The sequence below is a fragment of the Oncorhynchus mykiss genome, chromosome 9 (assembly GCF_057628025.1).
Source record: "Oncorhynchus mykiss isolate SJ-2025 chromosome 9, ASM5762802v1, whole genome shotgun sequence".
Taxonomy (NCBI): Eukaryota; Metazoa; Chordata; class Actinopteri; order Salmoniformes; family Salmonidae; genus Oncorhynchus; species Oncorhynchus mykiss.
This window is the reverse complement of record NC_143030.1, coordinates 65,422,071-65,449,754: the sequence shown is the minus strand read 5'-3', so window position 1 is coordinate 65,449,754 and position 27,684 is coordinate 65,422,071. Positions and strand designations below refer to the sequence as shown.

Sequence of the window (27,684 nt, the reverse complement as noted above, 5' to 3'; positions counted from 1 at the left end):
CCTTCAAATTCAGTGTCTCTTTGCTTGACATCATGGGAAAATCAAAAGAAATCAGCCAAGACCTCAGAGAAAAATTTGTAGACCTCCACAAGTCTGGTTTATCCTTAGGAGCAAATTCCAAGCCCCTGAAGGAACCACGTTCATCTGTACAAACAATAGTACGCAAGTATAAACACCATGGGACCACGCAGCTGTCATACCGCTCAGGAAGGAAACGTGTTCTGTCTCCTATAGATGAAGGTACTTTGGTGTGAAAAGTGCAAATCAATCCCAGAACAACAGCAAAGAACCTTGTGAAGATGCTGGAGGAAGCAGGTACAAAAGTATCTATATCCACAGTAAAACAAGTTCTATATCAACATAACCTGAAAGGCCGCTCAGCAAGCAGGAAGCCACTGATCCAGACTACGGTTTGCAACTGCACATGGAGAAATGTCCTCTGGTCTGATGAAACCATCATTATGACCATTGTTATGTTTGGAGGAAAAGGGGGAGGCTTGCAAGCCGAAGAACACCATCCCAACCGTGAAGCACAGGGGTGGCAGCATCATGTTGTGGGGGTGCTTTGCTGCAGAAGGGACTGGTGCACTTCACAAAATAGATGGCATCATGAGGCAGGAAAATGATGTGGATATATTGAAACAACATCTCAAGACATCAGTCAGGAAGTTAAAGCTTGGATGAAAATCAGTCTTCAAAGTGACAATGACCCCAAGCATACTTCCAAAGTTGTGACAAAATGGCTTAAGGACAACAAAGTCAATGTATTGGAGTGGCCATCACAAAGCCCTGACCTCAATCCCATAAAAAATGTGTGGGCAGAACTGAAAAAGCGTGTGCAAGCAAGGAGGCCTAAAAACCTGACTCAGTTACACCAGCTCTCTCAGGAGGAATGGGCCACAATTCACCCAACATATTGTGGGAAGCTTGTGGAAGGCTACTGAAACGTTTGAACCAAGTTAAACAATTTAAAGGCAATGCTACCAAATACTTATTGAGTGTATGTAAACTTCTGACCCATTGGGAATGTGATGAAAGATATAATAGCCAAAATAAATAATTCTCTCTACTATTATTCTGACATTTCACATTCTTAAAATAAAGTGGTGATCCTACCTGACCTGAAACATGAAATTTTACAAGGATTAAATGTAAGGAGTTTTGAAAAACTAAGTCTAAATGTATTTGGCTAAGGTGTATGTAAACTTCCGACTTCAACTGTATGTAGCACACCCTTTTGTTTATCCATTTGCATCTCACACGATTTTACATACATTTTTCAAACTTTCACATTTCAATAGCTCATTGTTTACGTGACCTACAACCCTCAAACTGCTGTCAGAATATCCACTGAGTAGCCTCATATGGAGCACAACCTTTTGTTTGTCCATTTTAATCTCACACAATTTTACTTTCAATTTCAATGTTTTTTAATGTTTCTAATTTCAATAGCTCCTTGGTCATGTGACCTACTGGACTCAAACAAAGTTCAGAATGTCCACTGACTACCCTTCTATGTTGCATACCCTTTGGTTTGTCCATTTTCATCTCACACGTTTTTACATTCATTTTTCAAACTTTAGAATTTCAATAGCTCCTTGGTCATGTGACCTGGTAACCTCAAACAAGGTTCAGAATGTACACTCAGTGGACCTACACATTGCTCACCTTTCAGTTTGTTCATTTTCATCTCCCAAGTTTTTAGATGGATTTTGTAAACTTTAGAATTTCAATAGCTCCTTGGTCATGTGACCTACTGACCTCAAACAAGGTTCAGAATGTGCACTCAGTGGGCCTACACATTGCACAACCTTAGTTTGTCCATTTTCATCACACACGTTTTGAGATGAATTTTGTAAACTTTCTAATTTCGATAGCTCCTTGGTCATGTGACCTACTGACCTCACCCAAGGTTCAGAGAGTCATTGTTACTCCTGCCGTTAACCTGCACTTCATCAAATTTATTCGCTTTGACATTCAGAGCACTGGTCAGAAATCACATCACGTCAACACCCACCTCGAGCCTTTGCGATGCTTTGTTTTAATTAAACATTCTCCTGGTCCGCACTAGTTCTAAGTCAGCTGATGCGACCCGCCGGGGACCCAGCACGAATGGGGCCGGTGAGCGCCGTAGCTGGGGAGATCCGCGAGAAGGGCCCGGTGCTCGTCCAGAGTCGCCGCCACCAACCACCGGTCCGCCTTTGGCCCGCCTTTGGACACCACGACGAACCCCGCACGCAGCCCCTTGCAAGACTACGCACGAGAGACCATGGGATGGGCCGCACAACAAACTTCCAACGGTGGCGAGAGGAGGGCGACGGAGCAACTGTTCCCCCAGCCGCGGCTCGAGCCCCGCTTCACACCCCAGCCCGACCGACCTAGCCCTTAGGCCAAATCTTATTCCGAAGTTACAGATCTGACTTGCCGACTTCCCTTATACATAAGGATTGTTCTAACATGCCAGAGGCTGTTCACCTTGGAGACCTGCTGTGGATATGGGTACGGACCGGTGCAAGATTTATACCCTCTTCCCCCATGCCAGCAAGAGCTCACCAGATGCCGCCGGAACCGTGACGCTTTCCAGATCTTGCGTCCCTCTCTTGGGGTGAACCCATTCCAGGGCGCCCTGCCCTTCACAAATCGGTCGCATTACTGCACTGGACGCCTAGTGACACCAGTCTCCACCAGTCTGTAGACATTCTGAAAGTAGTTTGAGGTCAGTAGGTCACATGACCAAGGAGCTATTGAAATGAGAAAGTTTGAAAAATGTATGTAATAACGTGTGAAATGAAAATGGACAAACTAAAGGTTGTACAATATGGAGGCCCACTGAGTGTACATTCTGAACCTTGTTTGAGTCTAGTAGGTCACATGACCAAGGAGTAATTGAAATTAGAAACATTGAAAAACATTGTAAATTCATGTAAAATCTTGTGAGATGAAAATGGACTAACTAAATGGTGTGCAATATAGAAGGGTAGTCAGTGAACATTCAGAATCTTGTTTGAGGTAAGTAGGTCGCATGACCAAGGAGCCACTGAAATGTTTATGTAAAAACAGTTTGTACCTTAACTAATTCAACTAGGAATACAAAATACTGCTCACATTGCCACAGGTTTATTAGCGTTGGAAAGTTAATTATTGTCCAAACCGTGAAAATAAGACCTGTGCAATGTAGTGCGCAATTTTTCCAACATCATGACACTTACAGTGCCTTGCGAAAGTATTCGGCCCCCTTGAACTTTGCGACCTTTTGCCACATTTCAGGCTTCAAACATAAAGATATAAAACTGTATTTTTTTGTGAAGAATCAACAACAAGTGGGACACAATCATGAAGTGGAACGACATTTATTGGATATTTCAAACTTTTTTAACAAATCAAAAACTGAAAAATTGGGCATGCAAAATTATTCAGCCCCCTTAAGTTAATACTTTGTAGCGCCACCTTTTGCTGCGATTACGCTTGGGGTATGTCTCTATCAGTTTTGCACATCGAGAGACTGACATTTTTTCCCATTCCTCTTTGCAAAACAGCTCGAGCTCAGTGAGGTTGGATGGAGAGCATTTGTGAACAGCAGTTTTCAGTTCTTTCCACAGATTCTCGATTGGATTCAGGTCTGGACTTTGACTTGGCCATTCTAACACCTGGATGTGTTTATTTTTGAACCATTCCATTGTAGATTTTGGTATAGATCTAGAATCAGCCACCAACCTGTACACAAAACTCATCCTCTTAAAACTTGAAAGAATTTTACAGGACAGTACCCATCCCCTCCACTCAAATCTCAGTCACGGCAGCAGCCGGACAAGGGGAAGGAGACTTCTTCAAAAGAAGATCAAAACAGATAGATATGGGGACTCTTACTTCAACAGCCATCAGGCTGTACAATGGATAGTCTGTTGGTCCCTCGAGTACACAGCATATTGTACTATCAATGTAAATGTGTAGGATATAGCACTTTCAATTACTTATATTGTGTAGTTTCTGTGTGTTCATGTTTTATGTACCATCTTTTTAAGCACATGACCAAATTAATTTCCCCCTGATGTGATAATAAAGTTGACCTGAACCTGAACTTGTAGAATTTATTATGTCAAATAAGATGAGGGTAATTTATTTTATATGGTATGCTTTGTCAACACGTTTAGTAATAGAATATTATCAATTCAATAATAATTCATTTCACACATTTGAATCTCTTCCAGTGTTGTATTACATCATATTAGGTTAGTGGCAAGGCCTCAACGTTTTTGGCATACCCCAACCCGAGGAAAAACAAAACACAGCAATGTTTTTTCACATCTCTAATGTCTCCCATTTATGAAATGGATGGTTGTGAAAATTATTTTACTGCAAAAGTGATTCATATTTATAGGTAGTGACACACACCCTAAACTAAAAATGCGCAGAATAAACAATGATAAATGATAAACAATACATACAGTTATACATGTTTTATGATGTTGTAGCTATTGTACTCTGCTCTGAGTTGAACAAGTGGGCTCAGACATTAAAATTACAGAAAATATGTTTATGTAGATGAGAGGCATTTCTTCAGCATTGTGTACAACACTCATGACCATAAAGGCTGTTTTGGTATGAATATATTTTATTCCGAATCATATTGCCAACATAATTACACTCAAACATGTTTTCCTGCAAATACATTTCCATGGCTTATTTAGTATTGTGTTATTCTGTCTTCTAAAGGGTTTCATGTGGCTCTTGTTATAACTAGGACTATGAGTGGCACTGACATACCTCTGTTGTGTTTGAATAGCTGAAGCCAACTAGCTTTTCAATGTGTGTTCATGTTTTTCAAGACACAAGCACATAGTAGCGTCACCAAGTTACAGGAAAGCAACCTGTAATACAACAGTCAGCCACTCTAGTAGTGTATATGTGCAGCTCTAACATCTCCCCCCTATTTTCTCCACTGAAACTAAGTATGCAAGGTTGATTCATATTCTTTGAGGTGACCAGGACATGAGCGTGTCGTAACAGGGTGAGGAGACAAAGTAGCCAGTAGTGGTTATAGTTTTGGTACCTGACCAGGCTGCACAGCTAACTGGTCATTCTGGGCAAGCTGCGGTGACGAGGCCATGCATCCTTCCTGTATGACTGGTAGGGTATTCAGGGCTGTGTGGTGATCAGTTTCCATTTCTACAACAGTTGGGTGTAGGCACTCAGAAGATGCAGCTTGCATGCCAACTAGACCCATTGACTAAATGGAATGTTATCTCAGCCTGAATGAAATAAGATAAGAGTCATTTTATTATATATGGTATGCTTTATCAACACGTTTACGTTTAAATAATAATTAATATCACGCATTTGAATCTCTTCCAGTGTTGTGTTATATCATATTAGGATAGTTGCAAGGCCTCCATAATGTTGAGATACCCCTACCCGAGGTACACAAAACACAACCATGTTTTTCACATCTCTAATGTCTCCCATTTATGAAAAGATTTCACTGCAAAAGTGGTTACATTTATACATAGTGACACACACCATAAACTCAAAAAGTGCAGAATAATGCCTGGCTGGAGGGGGATTGGGCCACAAAGTCATGTAACCCAACATTGCAAGCTCTGATATTGCTAAAATGTGTAATACAAGTAGTCAGTTGTCTTCCCTACATACACAAACAAACAGCATTAGGATATCTTAATGCATCTCTGAAATATAGACCTGTAAACACAGAGATACAAAAGGCGTAAATATCGACTATGTATATTTATGATGAATATAAACTTGACTTTTTCATAGCTTTCCAAGTCAAATGTGTTCTTATTCAGTGTCGTATAGTCCTGCCTGACAAAAATGCATGCAGTTACACGTCTTTTGATGTTGTGGCTAAATGTGATCGTCTCTAAGGAAATCAAGTGGGCTTGGACATCGAAATGACCGCTTTTGGGGTCCAAGGTACCTTGAAGGATTTTGTATCTTTTTAGACCCTACGCTAGCAATTTAGTCAGGGGGGCACCACAGATTATCTTGGGGTCACCCTGGATTTTGCCACATATCCAATATGACATCCAAAATCCAATATGGCTGCCATACTACTATTGGATGGAGTTGAAATCACATGTTCAGTAAATATGTGTATGTAGATGAAAGGCATTTCTTCAGAATGGTATACAACACTCATGACCATAAAGATTGTTTTGGTGTGAATCAATTTTATTCCGAATCCAATATTGCCAACATAATTACACTCAAACATATTTTCCTGCAAATAAATTGCCATGGTTTATTTAGTATTGTGTTATTCTGTCATCTAAAGGGTTTCATGTGGCTCTTGTTATAACTAGGACTATGAGTGGCACTGACATACCTCTGTTGTGTTTGAATAGCTGAAGCCAACTAGCTTTTCAATGTGTGTTCATGTTTTGCAAGACACAAGCACATAGTAGCGTCACCAAGTTACAGGAAAGCAACCTGTAATACAACAGTCAGCCACTCTAGTAGTGTATATGTGCAGCTCTAACATCTCCCCTCTTTTCCCCACTGAAACTAAAGCTGTGATCGCATTGGCAGTTTGAAGTGACTCAAATCCCATTGATTTGCATATCCGGTTCAAGTCTGTTCTTTTCCCTGCAGTCTGAACAGCCAAAAAGCACATGGAATCAGATATTTCAAGCCACATTTCATACCACCTTCCTAGGTGGTTTGAAGTCAAAGACAAATCTGATTCCTGGCCATGTGACTTGTGTCTGAACGGTCAAATTTGATTTATTTGCCCTCAAATGGTTAGACTGTTATTCAGTATATCTTGTTGCTTGCTGGCTACTCTGTCGACAGTTTGACAAGAACGTGTGGTAGATAACTAGCTTGGTAATTGTTTACAAACAAATGAGTGAATGTTCTAGAAAGCTAAACAGCTACCTAGCTAGCTAGTTGACTGCTGTAGATAGTGAAAAAGGACTAGTTTTGAAAGTTGGATAATATTTCCTTTGAGGCTTTAAACGTGTTCTTTACCCTATGATTTTGAACGTTCAAAGTAACTGGGAAACTTCGATTGCAGGCATTGATGTCACCTTAGCTTGCTATACTGAAGTAAAATATAAATGCAACATGCAACCATTTCGAGATTTTACTGAGTTACAGTTCACATGATGAAATTAGTCAATTGCAATAAATTCATTAGGCCCTAATCTATGGATTTCACATGACTGGGCAGTGGCACAGCCATGGGTGGGACTGGAATGGCAATAGGCCCACCCACTTGGGAGCCAGGCCCAGCAAATCAGAAGTAGTTTTTCCCCACAAAGGTTTCAACAGCTGTCCTGGTGGCTGGTCTCAGACGATCCCGCCGGTGAGGAAGCTGGATGTGGAGGTCCTGGGCTGGCGTGGTTACATGTTGTCTGCAGTTTGGTGGACATTCCTCCAGTCAGCATGCCAATTGCAAGCTCCCTCAAAACTTTAGACATCTGTGGCATTGTGTTGTGTGACAAAACACAAGGTGCACCGGTGTAATGATAATGCTGTTTAATCAGCTTCTTGATATGCCACACCTGTCAGGTGGATGGATTATCTTGGCAACAGGGATGTGAACAAATTTGCGCACAAAATTTGAGAGAAATCAGATTTTTGTGCATCTGGAACATTTCGGGGATCTTTTATTTCAGCTCATGAAACATGGGATCAACACTGCATTTATATTTTTGTTCAGTATACATAACTGGTAGGGTATTCAGGGCTGTGTGGTGATCAGTTTCCATTTCTACAACAATTGGGTGCAGGCACTGGGCAGATGCAGCTTGCATGCCAACTAGACCCATTGACTAAATGGAATGTTATCTCAGCCTGAATGAAGCTGGGGATACTCCAGTAGTGGAATGGTTGGTTGTCTGGTTGTGAAGGATAATCTGTGAAAGGCTGTCACAAACAGACCTGCCCTTAGATCTTTCCAACACCTGATTGACCTGTGATTGGAGTTTTTATGTTGAATGTGGCAAAAAAAAGTCCTTATATTCTTTTGGACGTCGGGTAGGATGATTATTCGGCTGATATTTACAGTGGGTAGTTGGCTGTGATTATGGTCTGGGGCAGACCCATTAGGAGATGACAGAATCTGTGAGGGTGACCTCAGTTTACCTAGAGTTTACTTAGCGTGTAGGTCATAGACTACGACTATGAAGTGTCCGTTTTGAGGGACATAGCACAGCTCCACACACATATACATTTGAAGATGATCCCTGGACTTTGATGGCAGGAAAAGGGGGTTGTAGAGGTGGTGGATCTGATCAACATGGTGCACAAAGAACACCATCTCACAGTCAATCCCCAGCCACCATACATGATCACATAGAGCATATTTGTTTAAGTTTGACCATCCTTGTTTTATAGGGATGTTGGGCTTACTGAACAGTTTCCCAGACCAATGCACGAGTCACATCAGCATGAGAGCTCATTCTTTAAATGCAAGTCCAGTTCAGGTGTCACATGGGCCAGCCAGCCATGGGGTGGTAGCAAAATAGGTACATATGAGTGCATTCCACAACAGCACTTTCCAGATGGCATTTTAGTTGTTGAATGGCCTGCTGCCAGTCCAGTTCCATGGTGCCTCGGTCTTTATTAAAACAAATCAAAATCAAATCGAAGTTCATGGCTGTGTACACAGATTTGCAGGGGTTATAGTAGGTGCATGTAATGAACCCAAGGGGAGACAGAGAGCTGGTTTCAAGTGCAGGGCGCAGCAGGTGTTTATTGCAAAGGACCACAGGAGGAGGCAGGTAGCTGGGTCCAGGGGCAGGCAGAAGGTCATACACAGGAGGAGGCAGGTAGTTGGTTCCAGGGGCAGGCAGAAGGTCATACACAGGAGGAGGCAGGTAGCTGGGTCCAGGGGCAGGCAGAAGGTCATACACAGGAGGAAGCAGGTAGCTGGGTCCAGGGGCAGGCAGAAGGTCATACACAGGAGGAAGCAGGTAGCTGGGTCCAGGGGCAGGCAGAAGGTCATACACAGGAGGAGGCAGGTAGTTGGTTCCAGGGGCAGGCAGAAGGTCATACACAGGAGGAGGCAGGTAGCTGGGTCCAGGGGCAGGCAGAAGGTCATACACAGGAGGAAGCAGGTAGCTGGGTCCAGGGGCAGGCAGAAGGTCATACACAGGAGGAAGCAGGTAACTGGTTCCAGGGGAAGGCAGAAGGTCATACACAGGAGGAAGCAGGTAACTGGTTCCAGGGGCAGGCAGAAGGTCATACACAGGAGGAAGCAGGTAACTGGGTCCAGGGGCAGGCAGAAGGTCATACACAGGAGGAGGCAGGTAGCTGGGTCCAGGGGCAGGCAGAAGGTCATACACAGGAGGAGGCAGGTAGCTGGGTCCAGGGGCAGGCAGAAGGTCATACGCAGGAGGAAGCAGGTAGCTGGGTCCAGGGGCAGGCAGAAGGTCATACACAGGAGGAAGCAGGTAGCTGGGTCCAGGGGCAGGCAGAAGGTCATACACAGGAGGAGGCAGGTAGCTGGTTCCAGGGGCAGGCAGAAGGTCATACACAGGAGGAGGCAGGTAGCTGGTTCCAGGGGCAGGCAGAAGGTCATACACAGGAGGAAGCAGGTAGCTGGGTCCAGGGGCAGGCAGAAGGTCATACACAGGGGGTCCAAAAGGGCAGCAGTACAGGCAGGGAAAAGGCTAGTAAAGTAGTCCGGGAGATCAGGCAATAGGTTGATAACAGGAAATCCGTTAAGCTAAAATACAGGCAGGGATTAGGCAAAAACTATCATACACAGGAGGCGTAACTCACGGGAACCCCAGCGCTCTGAAAGCCATGCGCCCCAAAACAAACAATACCTCTCAGGGATGGGGTGCAAAGAACTGAACTAAATTGTGTGTGTTAATGACATACAGGTGTGTGAACAGGTGATTAGAATTCAGGTGATTGGGATCTGGAGAGTGAGCTGTGTTCAGGGGATCGAGGTGTTTGAGAGTGTGAGCTGGAAAGTGGGCTGGGAAGTGAGCTGCATTCAGGGAATCTACGTGTTTGAGGGTGTGAGTTGGAAGCAGACGTTACAGTGCATTGAAATGCTTATGTTACTAGCTCCAACACTGCAATAACAATACAATACAAATACACAAACAATATAACATCTAAACAAGAAATTTAAAAAATGACTGAACGAGTCCAAATTACAATCCAGAGTTAATATATTAGACTGAGCATGTGTATGGTTTTCAGTAAATCCCCTGGTTTTCCATATATCCTGGTTGTAGGATTTCAGATTTCCTGCTTATTCTCTCCTGATCCTCCAACTGGGATTTTGGGAAAACCAGGGCATTTTCCCGAAATTGTGCAACCCAAAGCATGTGTCAGAATCCAGAATATAAATATGTGGTGTGTATTGACAGTATACATTTGGAAGGAAGCTGGTATGTACAATAGTAGGTATATTATGATGAGCTATGTCCAGAATACAGTACATGCAGGTAACGGACAAAATAATGGAACTACTTGAGTAAATAAGGGATACAAATTATATTGAAAGCAGGTGCTTCCACACAGGTGTGGTTGTGAGTTAATTAAACAATTACCATCCCATCATGCTTAGGGTAATGTATAAAAATGCTGGACAGGTCATTATTTTGGCTACAGTACCATGGTTATGCCCCCATAGAATGGCAATGACCCCATCCACAGGGCACTGAATGGTTTGATGACCATGTAAAACACACTGCATGTCATGGCCGTCTCAGATCAGATCTCAACCCAATTGAACACTTATTTGGAGATTCTGGAGCGGCGCCTGAGACAGCATTGTCCATCACCATAAACAAAACACCTAATGATACCATTTCTCAAGGAAGAATGGTGTTGCATCCCTCCAATAGAGGTCCAGAATCTATGCCAAGGTGCATTGAAGCTGTTCTGACTTGTGGTGGCCCAATGCCTTATTAAGACACTTTATGTTGCTGTTTCCTTTATATTGTCAGTTACCTGAACATACACAGTATATAAACAGAATATCAGGTGACCAGTGTTCAATGACTCTGTATACATGGGGCATTTGTCTCAAGGTGCAGGGGAGAGTACTGGGCAGGTAGACCGGCTAGTGATGGCTGTTCAACAGTCTGATGGCCTGGAGATAGATGTTTCTCAGTCTCTCTGTCCCGGCTTTGATGCACCTGTATCCTCTCTGTGTGTTAGATGGTGAAGATTTATAAAGGACCTGCTGACGTCCTTGATAAATCTTCTTGGCCTTCATTTAACACTGAGTACTGTAAATGTAAATATACTGCCAGAGGGGGGACTGAGTGTGGAGTGGGCTTATCAAGGACAGTTCTGAGATTCAGGTAGGCATTGACATCGGAGAGGTGTGTTGGTTCAATGTGGTGAACACCTGCTGTATAAGCTTGTCATCATAGGTGGTTGCATCCTCCTCATAAACCATAATGTCACCAAGTCAACATGTACAGCAACTCCAGGGAAGACTGGGAGATTGACATTGGATATGCACAATTTCTATTACATGTTAAGGCCCAAGTTGATGGCATTTCTTGTCAATGAGTGTCAGGTTGAATTGGTTCATTGTAGTGAAAACCTGCCTTATGTGCTTATCATCATGTGTGGTTGCATCCACCCCATACACCATGACTTCACCACCTATGGCAACTCCAGGACAGCCAGGATGGTGGCAGTTCAACCCAAACAGCCTAAGAGTGCAACTTAACATCCCAATGCGCATCACGAATGCAGTGAGCAAGCGAAAGGTCATGTTAGATTTCAGGCAGCCGTATTGGACTAGCAATGAATCAAAGCTTACATCTAAATAATGAGGTGACTTAAGAGCCCAGTCCTGGAGGCGCAAGTTATACCACAGTTTTTATACAGCAAGTTGTAGAGCTAGGGAGAGGGTGTACAGGGTTCTCTTTACTTTCATTGATCCTCAAAGAGGCTAGTGACTTGGAATACTTTGTTGTTGCCATGCCAAGCAGTCTGCTGCCTTTTATATATCCAGACAATGGTGTTTGAGTGTCATTATGGAAGGCCTACTGGATACCCAACTTAATTGAATTAAATTAAAATGATATTGAGTACAGGTCATAGGTACAGTACACAAATCTGAAAGAGGTCTCCAATTTAAAACATGTGTGTACAGGTGATTAAACCATCATTTATTGGTATTGTGGCAGCCATATTGGATTTTGGACGCCATAATGGATTTGGCGTCAAATCTAGATGGGCCCCCCTAACATAATTGTAAGAGGCTGGAAATATCAAATCTACAGAGAAATGACCATTTTCACTCTCAGCTCACTTGTTTTCCTTAAAGACGATTAGATTACAATAGCCACAACATCCTAAATCATGTGTTACTGGATGTATTTTTGTCAGGCAGAACCATACAGCACTGAATGAGAGCACATTTGACTTGGAAAGTTGCCTGTTAATCAGCTACCAAAAAGTTAAGCTTACATTCATCCTAAATATATAGTTGATATTTCCACCTATTGTATCTCTGTGTTTACAGGTCTATATTTCACTTGCAATAATGGGTTACATGAGCTAATATGCCCCCCGTGTTGATTAACCACTTGATTTTGTGCATACAATTTTTAAAATATGGATTCAAACATGTTTCAGCAGGCTATCTGAAATATAACTAAATGGTGTGATAAAATATTTATATTTACTAATGCTGGCAGTAGTAAGTAAGCTCATGTTGAGAACTCTACATTGTGATAATTTGTTCAGAGAAAAACTGACATTCCACAGGTAGCCTGAGGCTGCATTTAGACAGGCAGCCCAATTCTGATATTTTTCCCAATAGTCACATCAGATCTTTTCACATCAGATCTTTTTCAGAGCTGATCTGATTGGTCAAAAGACCAATTAGTAAAAAATAAAATCTGAATTTGGCTGCCTGTCTAAACGTAGCCTAATTAGCCTACATACCGACAGTATTGCTGCCTGTAAGCCAGTTAAGACAACTGTTCTCCTGTGTTTCTCTACACCAGCGAATTAATAAAACATTTGTGAAGGTTTCACTTCAAATTAAGAAAATAATAACTATATATTCAGCTCAAGAAGAAAATTGGCCTAATAGGCTAATCACAACACTGTCTGACCTCTTCTTCAAACCGTCGCACAGGTCATGACGCTAGCATCTTATCCAATCAAATTCCTTTGGCCTGTAATCCATTTTTGTAGTTCTCTAATATACAGATGTATTTTTCACAGTTGTGAACTCAGGTAACATGACTTGGACTAGAGTTATATGACTTGAGATTTGAAATTTGATGACTTGAGACTCAACTTGGACTTGGGACCTAAAGACTTGCGACTCGCCTTTGACTTGAGACTGGTGACTTGAAATTATCTGGCAAGGTTTTGTAACGTTTTGTCACTCATTTTGTGGCACAAAGCCTGTGGATTACTCTCCATGCAGCAAGAGACAGTAACCGCAACAAAAAACCATGCAAGAGTGAAACACGTACTCTGTCCTCTGATTGGACCATTAAACTGTCAATCAACACAGGTCTGATGAGCTCCAGACAAAAGCGACATAAGCGGTATTTTAGTGTGCCCACTAGTTAGTCAAGCCAGCTATCTAAACTTGTAGTAATCATGGCCGAATACTGACCGTGCACAAAGGGCACGTGCCCAGGGACCCTGACCTCTACGGGGCCACCATTGATTTTGTTACTCAGATACATTGCATAACTCAAAATGTAAAGATTTGGAGGAAATTAGCTGTAAAACTCTCTCTGGACCATGGAAAATGTAGTAGTTATTTTGTTATAACCAAATGTCACATCAGGCTAGAGCATCAGGCTCAGGCTAAGGCTAGAGCCCTGTTTTCTGTACAGCTATTGGATTGGGGGCAGCGACAAATGTCAAAATGTAGGGAGAGAGGATCCACATTTTTGGGGTGATCAATAATATTAACTGTTTACTTTGCAAGCTCAACAGCAATTGGTTATCAAGCAATGGAAATCTATATTCCATCTTATAATAATTGCTAGCGTTTCATCATTCCATCCCCATAACCTCGGGGGCGGCAGGGTGGCCTAGTGGTTAGAGCATTGGACTAGTAACCGAAAGGTTGCAAGACCAAATCCCCGAGCTGACAAGGTAAAAATCTGTCGTTCTGCCTCTGAACAAGGCAGTTAACCCACTGTTCCTAGGCCATCATTGAAAATAAGAATTTGTTCTTAACTGACTTGCCTAATTAAATAAAGATATAAAAAATCATACCCCTGAACATCAACTCAGTACTGGTACCCTTAGCTCTTGAAAACACTTCTCCGTATGTAGGGTTTTCAGATGTTACATTTGCCCACATTTAGCTCCACGTGAACTACAATTCCGACGATGTGTTTTAACGTTTGTAAACATCAATAATCATCGCATTCAAACCAATTTTCAAATTATATGTTGATATGCCCCGTATCTTTTATACCAGCGAGAAAGAATATTTAAAATAAAAAATATACACTTACTGTAGCAGTTTTGCACAGATCCACAAGCTGTGTGTGCTTCCAGTTGATGAACTACACTTCCTCCCCAGTTATGCTTACACACAGGTGTTCAGAGCACACTAGATAGCTAAGTGGTTGCCTCGGTCTTCCGTAAACAAGCGATGTAACATGGCGATATGGCCGTGTGGGAAGACTAACCCTAAACTTATAAAGGTGTGTCGTAATTAACGTTTATTATTATTATTATTTCTTCCTGATATGAAAGATCCGTTCCTTATGTTTCCAAATATGTACCGTAAGTGATGCGTGTTAATGTTAAGACTAGTGTTGGGGCTCTTAACAAAACTCCCCCGGCTATCAATGGAGTATGGCACCCTGTGTATATAGCCACGCTATCATTACTCATTGTATATTTATTATTACTTTTATTATTTATTTTTAAATATATAAAAAAAGTATGCCTATATAGGTATGTGTATGTATGTAGGTATGTGTATGTATGTATGTATGCATATGTGTATGTACGTGTATGTACTGTATATGGATATATATATATATATATATATATATATATATCCATATACAGTACATACACGTACATACACATATGCATACATACATACATACACATACCTATATAGACATACTTTTTTAGAATATACCTGCAAACCCTACCACCCTTCCCCCAATTGGAGTAAACTAATAAACAATAACACTTAGGCTTCTACCTTCAGTTTATTTTTCTTATACACATTTTATAGACACAATCTATTTTACAATAGTTATATTTTGTTTGTTTATAGTCCTTCCTTTATTTCTGATGTCCATCCAGTTTGACTTGTATTTGTAACTGTGCTATTTCACATTTCTGAATTTACTTTTATTATTACATGTTACTATTGTTCTATTATTTCTCTATTTTCTTTCTCTCTGTATTGTTGGGAAGGGCCCACAAGTAAGCATTTCACTGTTAGTCTACGCCTGTTGTTTTCTTACCCTCTGAGTAGGTCCGATGTTTATTGTGAACATGAACGTTCACAAGACTCATGAGGTAGAAGTTCTGTTTATTTAATTCAATGTATGGTTCCTCTGTTCATATTTCCCGGGTTATGCCGTAGTTCCATGTGTCTGTGCCTGTCTCTGTCATTCTTGTTGTGAGTAATAGGAGAGCGCGCCTCAGTATGCATAGAAATAGGCTACAAGGCTTGAGGGCCCCGCTTTGGAGTCCTTACGTTGAATAAGATAAAATGATTGTTACAAGTATTAATGGTGATGAAATATCATAAATAATCATGACGTCTGATTAAGACGAATGTACCAATGTAACAATTTATGTGGAAATGGCCTTTTACATTGTAGAACCAGTTTATTGGTTATAATTGCCAATGGGGTTTGCATGGTCCTGGGAGTTTCTCAAGGGGAGGCTGTACATCTCGCCCTCTACCTGTGTCCATTCAGATAGGACAGGTCAATTCTGATACAGTATTTGTTTTGAGCTATTGTCCGTGTATTTTTGGTCAATCTACTTGTATATTTTGGATAATATGGCACATTTTTTATTTTTTACTTGACTTGAGAATTGACTTGAAAACTTGTGACTCTACTCGACTTGACTTGCTCTTAGAATGCACAACTTGGACTTGACTCGGGGCTAGACCTTTCTAGTTGGCACTCGACTTGAGACTTGGACGTTGTGACTTGAGACTTGATTGTGACTCGAATAATAGTGACTTAGTCCCACCTCTGGTATTTTACACAAATAATAATAGGAAAGATGTGATAATGATGGTCATGTCCTCAAGGAGACCAGTTAATTAGTCACTACAGATCTTTTACAGTCTATCACGCTTATAATCATTATTTCGAGATCATCCAGAACAATATTTACAATACACAATAATTTATAATCAAAGAATTTGTAATGTGGTGCGTGCTGGTGGCAGGGAAGTCAGGCGCAGGAGAATGAACTTGGTAAAAACGGAGCTGTTTTAATAAACATCAAAACCTCTGAAAACCAAAGTATACAAAATAACAAATAGAGGGTGCAAAACCCGTCGCCCACCAGAATAACAATAAACACCTACATACAACAAACAATCTCCGACAAGGACATGAGGGGAAACAGAGGGTTAAATACACAACATGTAATTGATGGGATTGGAACCAGGTGTGTAGGAAGACAAGACAAAACCAATGGAAAATGAAAAATGGATCAATGATGGCTAGAAGGTCGACTGCCGAACACCGCCCGAACAAGGAGAGTGACCGACTTCGGCGGAAGTCGTGACAGAATTGAAGAAATCAAAGAATTAAAGAAATCAAAGAAAAATGTTCAATGTTATGATCAACCTAAAGTTAACTTCAACATCTACCCATATCTATTACTCCTTTATCTTCATTCTTCATACATTCAGCAGTACAAATCCCATGTTCAAAACAGTTCCTGTGGAGAGAAAAGGATGAAACAAATACTATTGTGAATTACTGTGTTGGGTTGATAGGAAAATATTATCAGATGTGATCCATCTATTTTACAAGAAGTTGCTTCATCAAGATAGATTATACACAACAATGATAAATGGTTAATTTAGTCAGTGTACCTGCTCAAGGTCCCTCTCCTCATCCTCCTGAAAATTGAGGACCAGCTCCTTCTTGTCTTGCTCTGTCTGCAACCCCATGCAACCCTATAGAGACACTTCAGTCATTCATAACTCCACACACACGTAAATTGTCGTTAACACATTTCCTCTAGCAATTTATTGGTTTTGAACTCAACTGCCGGCCTGCAACATGATCTGAACCAGTGATATAACCCCGGGCATTCTGGCTCTGGGTGTGTAATGGGAGAGAAAAGAGGGGAGAAACAGACTAAATTGTATTTTTTATGACCTGTGTCGACATCAGGTATCAACGTGAAGTTCTGAAGTAAATGGTATAGCAGTGGTAACAAGCTCTCTGGCATTTTGTTCTGTTAACCCTCACTGTCCCAGATATGTTCATGGAGGATTGGGACAGGGCTTTTGTAGGTTCTCTCATGCTTAGAGGAGAGATGATGGGGGTAAAGTCTTGATGTAGGCAGAACCAGGGGCTTATGTCCTGTCTGCTCTGCAGAGGAGGAGCCTGTGGGGATTCACCCCGGTATGCAGTGACTTTGAAGGGTGTTAGCCACACCAAACGACCCACTGCAGGGGTCCACTGCTGACTCTAAACACTCTCTCGCTCTCCGAAATGTCTATCTATGTGAATTAAGTTTCATTATTACCTCAGAGGCAGCTAAAATAACAAAAAACAATATCATTGCCATTTTGTTATATGTTTGTTCTGTTTACCCTCACTACCTCAGATGCGTTCATGGACGATTGGAAAACAGTAATCATATATTATTTAAAATGTTGTGTAAAGGTCTGTAAACTATTTTAACTGGACCTGTCCCATAGATTAGACATCTATGAATTGTTATGTCTTTGACCAAATTGCAGACAAGATGTTGTTCAGATGTAGTCGCTGTATCATTTACTTTCTCATTGCTCAATGAGGATTTGAGAAGTGATTCAAGGTCATAGTGATTAAGGCGTGGGAGTAGGTGCAACCTGCCTTTTCACAGCCTCCTGTGTTCCTCGACCTCTGCAGGGCACAGAGGATGGCGTCATGGACAGTTAGGAAGAGGTGACATCGGGGGACACTGCCCTCCTCAAACATCTCTCCCCCCTCCAGCTCCTCGTACACCTGTGCTGCAAACACACACCAGGAACTAACAAAGTAATACAAGGAGCAAAACAAGGGAGCTCAGGGACCTTGTATGTCCACTATGATACTATTTTATTTTGTATAAACAGACTCTTTAGTTAATGGACTGAATTTTTCACCCAATGTGATGGACCTCAAAGGACCTTAAACCTTCCATTGCATCGGGAAGCTCAAGACATTGCATATTCAACAGAGAAACAGGGAACCCTTTATCAATGAATGGTAAATTGAATGCCAACCTGCACTATTCCCTTTGATTGATCACCTCTTTATCTCACTAGGAAAAAGCGAGAAGGAAATGTACAATTCTAGATCCTATTATGGTAATGCTGAGATGGGATTTTAACCGTTAACTCTATTCTCTTCCATCTTCTATGTGTCCTTAGTTTGTAGACAGTGACTCGGCTTTTGCTCCTGCAAATGAGATCCTGTTCCCATGACTACTATTAAAAGACACCTGGCCGTTTGATAGGTAACTGCGTCATGAAAACTAGATCTTACCTTGAACATTGGCCAAGTATAGCTTGATCCCCAACATCTCATAGCACGAGTACATCTGTATGACAAGTACATAACAGCACACATCAAGCCTCAACAAACTCTATGACAGCCGCCAGTGCATATCACTCTAAAAGTACAAATGCATCCTGCACTATCAGACTTGTTAAAAAACTAAATAAATGTGGATACAGTGCTTATTGTCTATATACTATATCAGGGATGGGCAACTTTGATGGGATTGGGGGCCACAAAAAATCTGAACTCATCATGAGGGCCCCCCCCCACACACACACACACACACACACACACACAGAGACATTGCAAGCAAAACATTTTAAGTGCTTGACAGTGGAGAGAAATGTTTTACAATTTCTAGTTAATTTCATGCAATTCTACACATTTTGCATTGGGGAGGAGAGAAGATTTTGCCATTTTATAACAAATTTCCTGCAATTCTACACATTTTGTCATGGGGCAGAGAGAAATGTTTGTAGTTTTTAATATGATATCTGAGTGAGACTGACTGACAAAATCAGTGATGGCCCCCCGGCCAGAAATTCGACCATGATAACAAGTTTGGATAGCTGGCTGCTAAACTAAATGAGCAATCTAAGAAATGTTAACAGACATGGGCTAATTGACTGACTTTCAGTGACTGACATAAGACAAAAACTGCTAATGCACAACCAAATGTTGAAACATTCTACTATTCTAACTAACTAACAACAATTGATCCGAGGGCCATCAAAACGGGGCATGTCTGGTCTATATGATGACACTGTTGTATTATCACCCATCATCTCACTATTCATATACTGTAGCTAACATAACAAATGACCAAGGTGTCACGGGGAACCAAATAAAGGAAATAAAGGAAAAAAGAACAACAACCAAATGGCTAGCTGTCTGACCTTGGTGAGTACTTTGATTCCCATGAGGTCTATGAAGCAGACCCCTGAGAGGTCCAGGATGAGGGTGTGGAAGGGGATGGGCTGAGAGTCCAGGATGACAGGGGAGGCACTGGGCTGGTCTGGGTCAGGAGACTGCTCACCCAGATCATTATCACTACAGTGGAAGTTGACACAGCTGGTGGGTGATGGTGGCGGGTAAGGATTGCCGTTACCAATGTCAAAGTCGTTCTGAAGCTCTAGCTGTGATAAGGTCTAGATGTGGGAGAAGGAAAGCCACAAAACAGTCAACTTAATCCAAGGGCAAAAATTACACTGGGATAAATCTCTAGCTTTGACATAATTTAATCTCAAATGTACAGTATGTTTCACATAACACCTTCAAAACCCAAAAAGCTTGGTCATACGGCCTATTTGTGGTCAGATCAGATGCCTTTGACCTGACCTGCGAAGCAGTGCCATAAAACAAGAGATTTTTGCGCATTCGCTTCTGCCACAGCGCACTTTCCTGCAGCGCTCTCTCACCGCAGCTACCCCAGCAGTGGCACGCAATTGCAAAAGCATCCGCGGGATACAGCTGTTCACTAATATATTATGTTAAACGCACAGAAAACACTGGGCTATTCCACATCGGTTCAACGTAATTTCATTGAAATTAAATGGGAAAAAACGTTGATTCAACCAGTGTGCTCCCAGTGAGAAGTCTTTACGAAGGTTATATCTATACTTGTCACGACTGCTGCCGAAGTCGTTGCCTCTCCTTGTTCGGGCGGTGCTCAGCGTTCGACGTCACCGGTCTTCTAGCCATCATTGATCCTTTTTTAATTTTCCATTGGTTTTGTCTTGTCTTCCCATACACCTGTTTTCAATCCCATTCATTACCTGTTGTGTATTTAACCCTCTGTTTCCCCTCATGTCTTTGTCAGAGATTGTTTTATTGTCAGTGTAGTGTGATTGTTGTATAGGTGTGCGTCGGGTCCTTGTACCCATGTTTATGTACATTTAGTGTTATGGAGCATACTCCGTGGACTTCATTAAAAGACTCCATTTTACACTCAATTTGACTCTCCTGCGCCTGACTTCCCTGCCACCTATTACATCTACGCATGACAGAATCTCTGACCAAATATATGAAGTCAGCAGGAGAGGACACTATGCCCATGGAGCTGGAGGAACGCGTTCAGGAACAAGCTAGGGAGCTTGACGTTATCAGCTCCGTCATGGATCACATTGCCATGAAAATGGATCGCTGGGAGAGACAGGGAGTTTCTCCAGCGCCACCACAACCGGAATCTCCCGTGAACGATTTTTCCTCTCCGGAATCGAGGATCCATTTATCACTACCTACGGGATACAACGGAGATACTGCCGGCTGCCAGGGTTTCCTCCTTAAACTGAACTTGTATCTAGCCACGGCCTCCCCAGTACCATCTGACCGTGAGAAGAGTTACGCCCTCGTCTCATGCCTCACCGGGAAAGCCCTGGAATGGGCCAGCGCTGTGTGTAGTAGGGCGGATGTGGTGCTGGACCATTTTGAGGAGTTCACCCGCCAATTCCGGATAGTATTCGATCACCCACCTGAAGGCAAAGCAGCGGGTGAGCTTCTCTATCATCTGAGGCAGGAGACGAGGAGTGCACAGGATTTTGCTTTGGAGTTTAGGACCTTGGCTGCCGGCGCTGGATGGAGCGACAGGGCCCTGATCGACCATTACCGTTGTAGTCTACGCGAGGACGTCCGTCGGGAGCTGGCCTGTAGAGACACCACCCTCACCTTCGACCAGCTGGTGGACATGTCCATCAGGCTGGACAACATGCTGGCTACTCGTGGACGTCTAGATCGGGGTCTGGTTGTTCCATCCTCCCGCACCCTCTCTCCCGAACCTATGGAATTGGGAGGGATGGTGCGCAGGGAGACCGGAGGGGGTTCCCGCTCGAGCACCATTCAAGGTCGCAGAGAGCACACTGCTGGTCGGTGCCGGGTTGGTTCCTCTGGGAATAGAGAGGGCAGGCAGGGCATTCTGGCGTCACCCCAGGTGAGTAGGCACCATTCTCATCCAGAGCCCTCTGCTGCACTAATGTTTGTCTCTGTCTCTTTTCCTGACTTTTCACTGCATTCCCAGTATAAGGCGCTAGTAGATTCGGGTGCGGCTGGGAATTTCATTAATAAAAGTCTAGCTCATAGTTTAGGGATCCCTATTGTTCCTGTGGATATGCCTTTCCCTATTCATGCCTTAGATAGTCGACCATTAGGGTCAGGGTTTATCAGGGAGGTAACCGCACCTTTGTGTATGATAACGCAGGAGGGTCACAAGGAGAAGATTAGTCTTTTCCTTATTGATTCTCCTGCGTATTCTGTGGTGCTAGGCCTACCCTGGTTAGTTTGTCATAACCCCACTGTTTCTTGGCCACAGAGGGCTCTAACAGGGTGGTCGCGAGAATGCTCAGGTAGGTGTTTAGGGGTTTCCGTTGGTGCTACTACGGTGGAAAGTCCAGACCAGGTCTCCACCGTGCGCATTCCCCCCGAATATGCCGATTTGGCTCTCGCCTTCTGTAAAAAGAAGGCGACTCAATTACCACCCCATCGACTGGGGGATTGTGCGATAGATCTCCTGGTAGACGCTGCATATCCCAAGAGTCACGTGTATCCCCTGTCGCAAGCGGAGACGGAGGCTATGGAGACATATATCTCTGAATCCCTGCATCAGGGGTTCATTCAGCCATCCATTTCACCCGTCTCTTCGAGTTTCTTTTTTGTGAAAAAAAGGATGGCGGTTTACGCCCGTGCGTTGATTATCGAGGTCTTAATAAAATCACAGTGAAATATAGTTACCCGCTACCTCTGATCAATACGATTATTGAGTTAATGCACGGGGCACGTTTTTTCACAAAATTGGATCTCAGGAGTGCGTACAATCTGGTGCGTATTAAGAAGGGTGATGAGTGGAAGACGGCATTTAGCACCACCTCAGGTCATTATGAGTACCTGGTCATGCCATATGGGTTGATGAATGCTCCATCAGTTTTCCAATCATTTGTAGATGAGATCTTCAGGGACCTGCACGGGCAGGGTGTAGTGGTGTATATCGATGATATTCTGATATACTCTGCTACACGCGCTGAGCATGTGTCCCTGGTGCGCAGGGTGCTTGGTCGCCTGTTGGAGCATGATCTATATGTCAAGTCTGAGAAATGCTTGTTTTTCCAACAATCCATCTCCTTCCTAGGGCATCAGATTTCCACTTCAGGAGTGGAGATGGAGAGCAACCGCATTACAGCCGTGCGTAATTGGCCGACTCCAACCACGGTAAAGGAGTTGCAGCGTTTTTTGGGGTTTTCCAATTACTACCGGAGGTTTATCCGGGGTTTTGGTCAGGTGGCAGCTCCCATTACCTCACTGCTAAAGGGGGGCCCGGTGCGCTTGCAGTGGTCGGCTGAGGCGAACAGGGCTTTTGAGCACCTGAAGACTCTGTTTACTTCTGCGCCTGTGCTGGCTCATCCGGATCCCTCTTTGCCATTCATAGTGGAGGTGGACGCATCCGAAGCTGGGATAGGAGCAGTGCTCTCTCAGCGTTCGGGTACGCCACTGAAGCTTCGCCCCTGTGCTTTCTTTTCTAAGAAGCTCAGCCCGGCGGAGCGAAACTATGATGTGGGGAACCGGGAGCTGTTAGCTGTCGTAGAAGCTTTGAAGGTGTGGAGGCATTGGCTTGAGGGGGCTAAACACCCTTTTCTCATCTGGACTGACCACCGCAATCTGGAGTATATCCGGCAGGCAAAGAGATTGAATCCTCGCCAGGCAAGGTGGGCCATGTTTTTCACTCGTTTTGTGTTTACTCTTTCTTACAGACCAGGCTCCCAGAACGTTAAGGCAGACGCATTGTCTCGGCTGTATGACACAGAGGAGCGGTCCATGGATCCCACTCCCATACTCCCAGCTTCGTGTTTGGTGGCGCCAGTAGTGTGGGAGCTGGACGCGGACATTGAGCGGGCGTCACGTGCAGAGCCTTCTCCCCCTGAGTGTCCAGCTGGTCGTCTGTACGTTCCGTCTGCTGTACGCGACCGATTGATATATTGGGCTCACACGTCACCCTCCTCTGGTCATCCTGGGATAGGTCGGACGATGCGCTGTCTTGACGGGAGATACTGGTGGCCCACTTTAGCTAAGGACGTGAGGATTTATGTTTCTTCCTGCTCGGTGTGCGCCCAGTGCAAGGCTCCTAGACACCTGCCCAGAGGTAAGCTACAACCTCTACCCGTTCCTCAACGGCCGTGGTCACACCTGTCGGTGGATTTTTTGACCGATCTTCCACCTTCACAGGGTTACACCACGATCCTGGTCGTTGTGGATCGGTTTTCTAAGTCCTGTCGTCTCCTCCCTTTGCCCGGTCTCCCTACGGCCTTACAAACTGCAGAGGCCCTGTTTACACACGTTTTCCGGCACTATGGGGTGCCTGAGGATATAGTGTCTGATCGGGGTCCCCAGTTCACATCAAGGGTCTGGAAGGCGTTCATGGAGCGTCTGGGGATCTCGGTTAGTCTTACCTCAGGTTTTCACCCCGAGAGTAATGGGCAGGTGGAGAGAGTTAACCAGGATGTGGGTAGGTTTCTGCGGTCTTATTGCCAGGATCGGCCTGGGGAGTGGGCGACGTTCGTGCCCTGGGCAGAGATGGCTCAGAACTCGCTACGTCACTCCTCCACTAACCTTACTCCCTTTCAATGTGTATTAGGTTATCAGCCGGTTCTGGCTCCTTGGCATCAGAGCCAGACCGAGGCCCCTGCGGTGGACAATTGGTTTCGGCACGCTGAGGAGACCTGGGAGGCAGCCCACGTCCACCTTCAGCGTGCCATAAGGCGCCAGAAAATTGGCGCAGACCGTCGCCGCAGTGAGGCCCCAGTGTTCGCACCAGGGGACAGGGTCTGGCTCTCGACCCGAAACCTGCCCCTTCGCCTTCTCTGCCGGAAGCTGGGTCCGCGGTTTGTGGGGCCGTTTAAAGTCCTGAGGAGAGTGAACGAGGTATGTTATAGGTTACAACTACCCACTCATTACCGTATTAACCCCTCGTTCCATGTCTCTCCTCAGGCCGATGGTGGCTGGCCCGCTCCAGGAGGCTGAAGTGCGTAATGTTCCTCCGCCTCCTCTAGACATCGAGGGGGTTCCGGCGTACTCTGTTCGATCCATTTTGGATTCGAGACGTCGGGCGAGGGGCCTTCAGTACCTCGTGGACTGGGAGGGGTACGGGCCGGAGGAGAGATGCTGGGTTCCGGTGGAGGACGTGTTAGATCCTTCCATGTTATCAGAATTCCACCGTCTCCATCCGGATCGCCCTGCACCTCGCCCTCCGGGTCGTCCCCGAGGCCGGTGTCGACGCGCAGCTGGAGCCGCGCGTCAGGGGGGGGGTACTGTCACGACTGCTGCCGAAGTCGTTGCCTCTCCTTGTTCGGGCGGTGCTCAGCGTTCGACGTCACCGGTCTTCTAGCCATCATTGATCCTTTTTTAATTTTCCATTGTTTTTGTCTTGTCTTCCCATACACCTGTTTTCAATCCCATTCATTACCTGTTGTGTATTTAACCCTCTGTTTCCCCTCATGTCTCTGTCAGAGATTGTTTTATTGTCAGTGTAGTGTGATTGTTGTATAGGTGTGCGTCGGGTCCTTGTACCCATGTTTATGTACATTTAGTGTTATGGAGCATACTCCGTGGACTTCATTAAAAGACTCCATTTTACACTCAATTTGACTCTCCTGCGCCTGACTTCCCTGCCACCTATTACATCTACGCATGACAATACTGGACAAAAATATAAACACAACATGCAAAGATTTTACTGAGTTACAGTTCATAAGGAAATCAGTCAATTGCAACAAATTCATTAGGTCCTAATCTATGGATTTCACATGACTGGGCAGGGCACACCCAGATTAGGACCTAATGAATTTGTTGCAATTGACTGATTTCCTTATGAACTGTAACTCAGTAAAATTGTTGCATGTTGTGTTTATATTTTTGTCCAGTATAGATCCAGCCAATCAGAATTAGCTTTTCCCCACAAAAGGGCTTTAATAGTTTCATCAGCTGTCCGGGTGGCTGGTCTCAGACGATCCCGCAGGTGAAGAAGCCTGATATGGAGGTCTTGGGCTGATGTGGTTACACATGGTCTGCGGTTGTGAGGCCGGTTGGACATACTCCAAATTCTCTAAAATGATGTTGGAGGCGGCTTATGGTAGAGAAATTAACATTGAATTCTCTGGCAACAGCTCTGGTGGACATTCCTGCAGTCAGCATGCCAATTGCACACTCCCTCAAAACTTTAGACATCTGTGGCATTGTGTTGTGTGACAAAACTGTACATTTTAGAGTGGCCTGTGTAATGATCATGCCGTTTAATCAGTTTCTTGATATGCCACACCTGTCAGGTGGATGGATTATCTTGGCAAAGGAGAAATGCTTATTAACAGGGATGTTTAAAAAAAATCTGTACAAAATTGGAGTGAAATCATTTCTGGGATCCTTTATTTCAACTCATGAAACATGATTAGTTCATATTTTTGTTCAGTATAGTTATACGTATCTACCCAAAATAAATACACTAAAGCCCTGACCTGTGACCTCTTACCTGAGATCTCATGGTTACCAGAGAGCTGGGCTTCCTCTTCTTGGTTTCCTTGTTTTTCCTGTCTAACTCCTTCTGCTGTTTCTTCAGAAGCTTCTTCCTAGCCAGGAGAAGTTTACCTGGGTCCAATCCAGTCTACGCACAAACACACAGCAGATGGTAAATGGTTCTTAACATAATTGATGGCTGAGAGAGAGATGTGGCCATCCTATAGTCATCAAGGTACCTTTTTGATGACCTTTCGTCAGAATATCTCTGTATTGGCAAAATAGATAGGGGAGCAGTAGTTCATTATTTTCACCCCTTCTATACATTTCACCTATAGAAATAGAACCATATATTTACAGACATACAACCTTGCTGTGAAAGAAGACATGAACATAAATCCAAAGTTAATGGTGAACACAGTTTCACTACCTTGCTGTAGACCTTGGGATCTTTGTATATATCTGTGTCCATGATCTGAGCCATCTCTGAACCATTTCGACTGTGGAGAACAAAATAAATTACATCTAATATATTTCTTAACAATTAAAAACATGAGCATATCAAATACACCAGTTTGTGACTTTTGTGACACAATCAACGTTGTTTTACTTACAACTGGGTCTGAAAAATAACCACGAGGATGGAGAAGCTGACTCCAATGGCAACTCCATAAGGCAAACTCAGGAAGAAGGTGGCTAAAAATGAGACAACCCACACACACTGGACAAGATACGGGATCATTAGAGCAGTAGATTTGACAGTGTTTGAGTATCGACATCAGAGTTTACACTTAATCTGAGTTTTCTAGGCATGTCTTGGTCAGACAATGAGTAATGGATTTGACTCACACAGTCCAGTTTGCTCTTCTTCCAGAGGTAATATGGGTCAGAGAGTTGCAGCAGAGTGTTCTTCAGGTTGATCGCTATCAGGGCTCCCAGCACAGACTACAGGAATACATGGTGATCAACACTCAGTACATTTTTTACTTTTATGTTATTTCTACATCATAAACATCATGTAAGTCGAAACAAATACTTATTTTGATTTTCAACCCTCAGTGTTACTGGACATCAGTGATTCTAAACCCGGAGGTCTAGAACCCCTGAGGGGTCTAAGAGAGCTTTCAGGGGTTCCTCGATTTGAAAGTGCTTCAGTGGGCCCCCGGAAAAGAAATGGTTGAGAACACCTGCTGTACATCACTGTTTCTATCTTTTTTGAATGCATCGAAACAAAGGTCCTCACCTTTGGTAGTGGTTTGAGGAAATGCCCCAAGGCCAGCATGGTGACCATGACCACCAGCATCACACACAGACTGGAAAACTGTGAAGAAGAAAGAATAGGATGGAGTCTTTATTGAGACAAGATGCCAATACTACTACATACTAACTGTTGTGTCCTGAACAGAGCTCTGATGTTATTGTTGTTTTGTGTTTTTTGTGGCCCCCAGGAAGACTAGCTGATGCTTCTGCAAAAGGGGGATTCTACCCACAAAAAAAAAATGTCGGTCAATCA

At 43.6% G+C, this 27,684-nt stretch overlaps 1 protein-coding gene and 1 long non-coding RNA gene across 2 annotated transcripts; both read right to left on the bottom strand.

Annotated features, from left to right (window-relative positions):
- Nucleotides 1-16,388: 16,388 nt before the first annotated feature.
- LOC149981306 (uncharacterized) lies at nucleotides 16,389-17,157 on the bottom strand. The gene is made up of 2 exons (XR_016483529.1): nucleotides 17,021-17,157; nucleotides 16,389-16,863 (listed from the first exon to the last, which is right to left on the bottom strand). It is a non-coding gene; the product is annotated as an uncharacterized LOC149981306 (long non-coding RNA).
- A 1,380-nt stretch (nucleotides 17,158-18,537) lies between these two features.
- LOC149981305 (solute carrier family 26 member 9-like) lies at nucleotides 18,538-26,655 on the bottom strand. The gene is made up of 4 exons (XM_090185818.1): nucleotides 26,602-26,655; nucleotides 26,188-26,319; nucleotides 19,580-19,831; nucleotides 18,538-18,723 (listed from the first exon to the last, which is right to left on the bottom strand). Exons 1-4 carry the CDS (start codon nucleotides 26,653-26,655, stop codon nucleotides 18,658-18,660), a joined length of 504 nt encoding a protein of 167 aa, XP_090041944.1. The 3' UTR covers nucleotides 18,538-18,657.
- Between the last annotated feature and the right edge of the window lie 1,029 nt (nucleotides 26,656-27,684).

What these genes read in the sequence shown, in the direction of transcription:
- LOC149981305 (XM_090185818.1), bottom strand. Translation starts at nt 26,655, where the DNA reads ATGGCTCAGATCATGGACACAGATATATACAAAGATCCCAAGGTCTAC. An exon ending in ATCCCAAGGTCTACAGCAAG is followed by an intron (nt 26,320 to 26,601) that starts GTAGTGAAACTG and finishes GTTTGTGCGTAG; the next exon opens with ACTGGATTGGACCCAGGTAA. An exon ending in GAATCAAAGTACTCACCAAG is followed by an intron (nt 18,724 to 19,579) that starts GTCAGACAGCTA and finishes CTTGTCATACAG; the next exon opens with ATGTACTCGTGCTATGAGAT.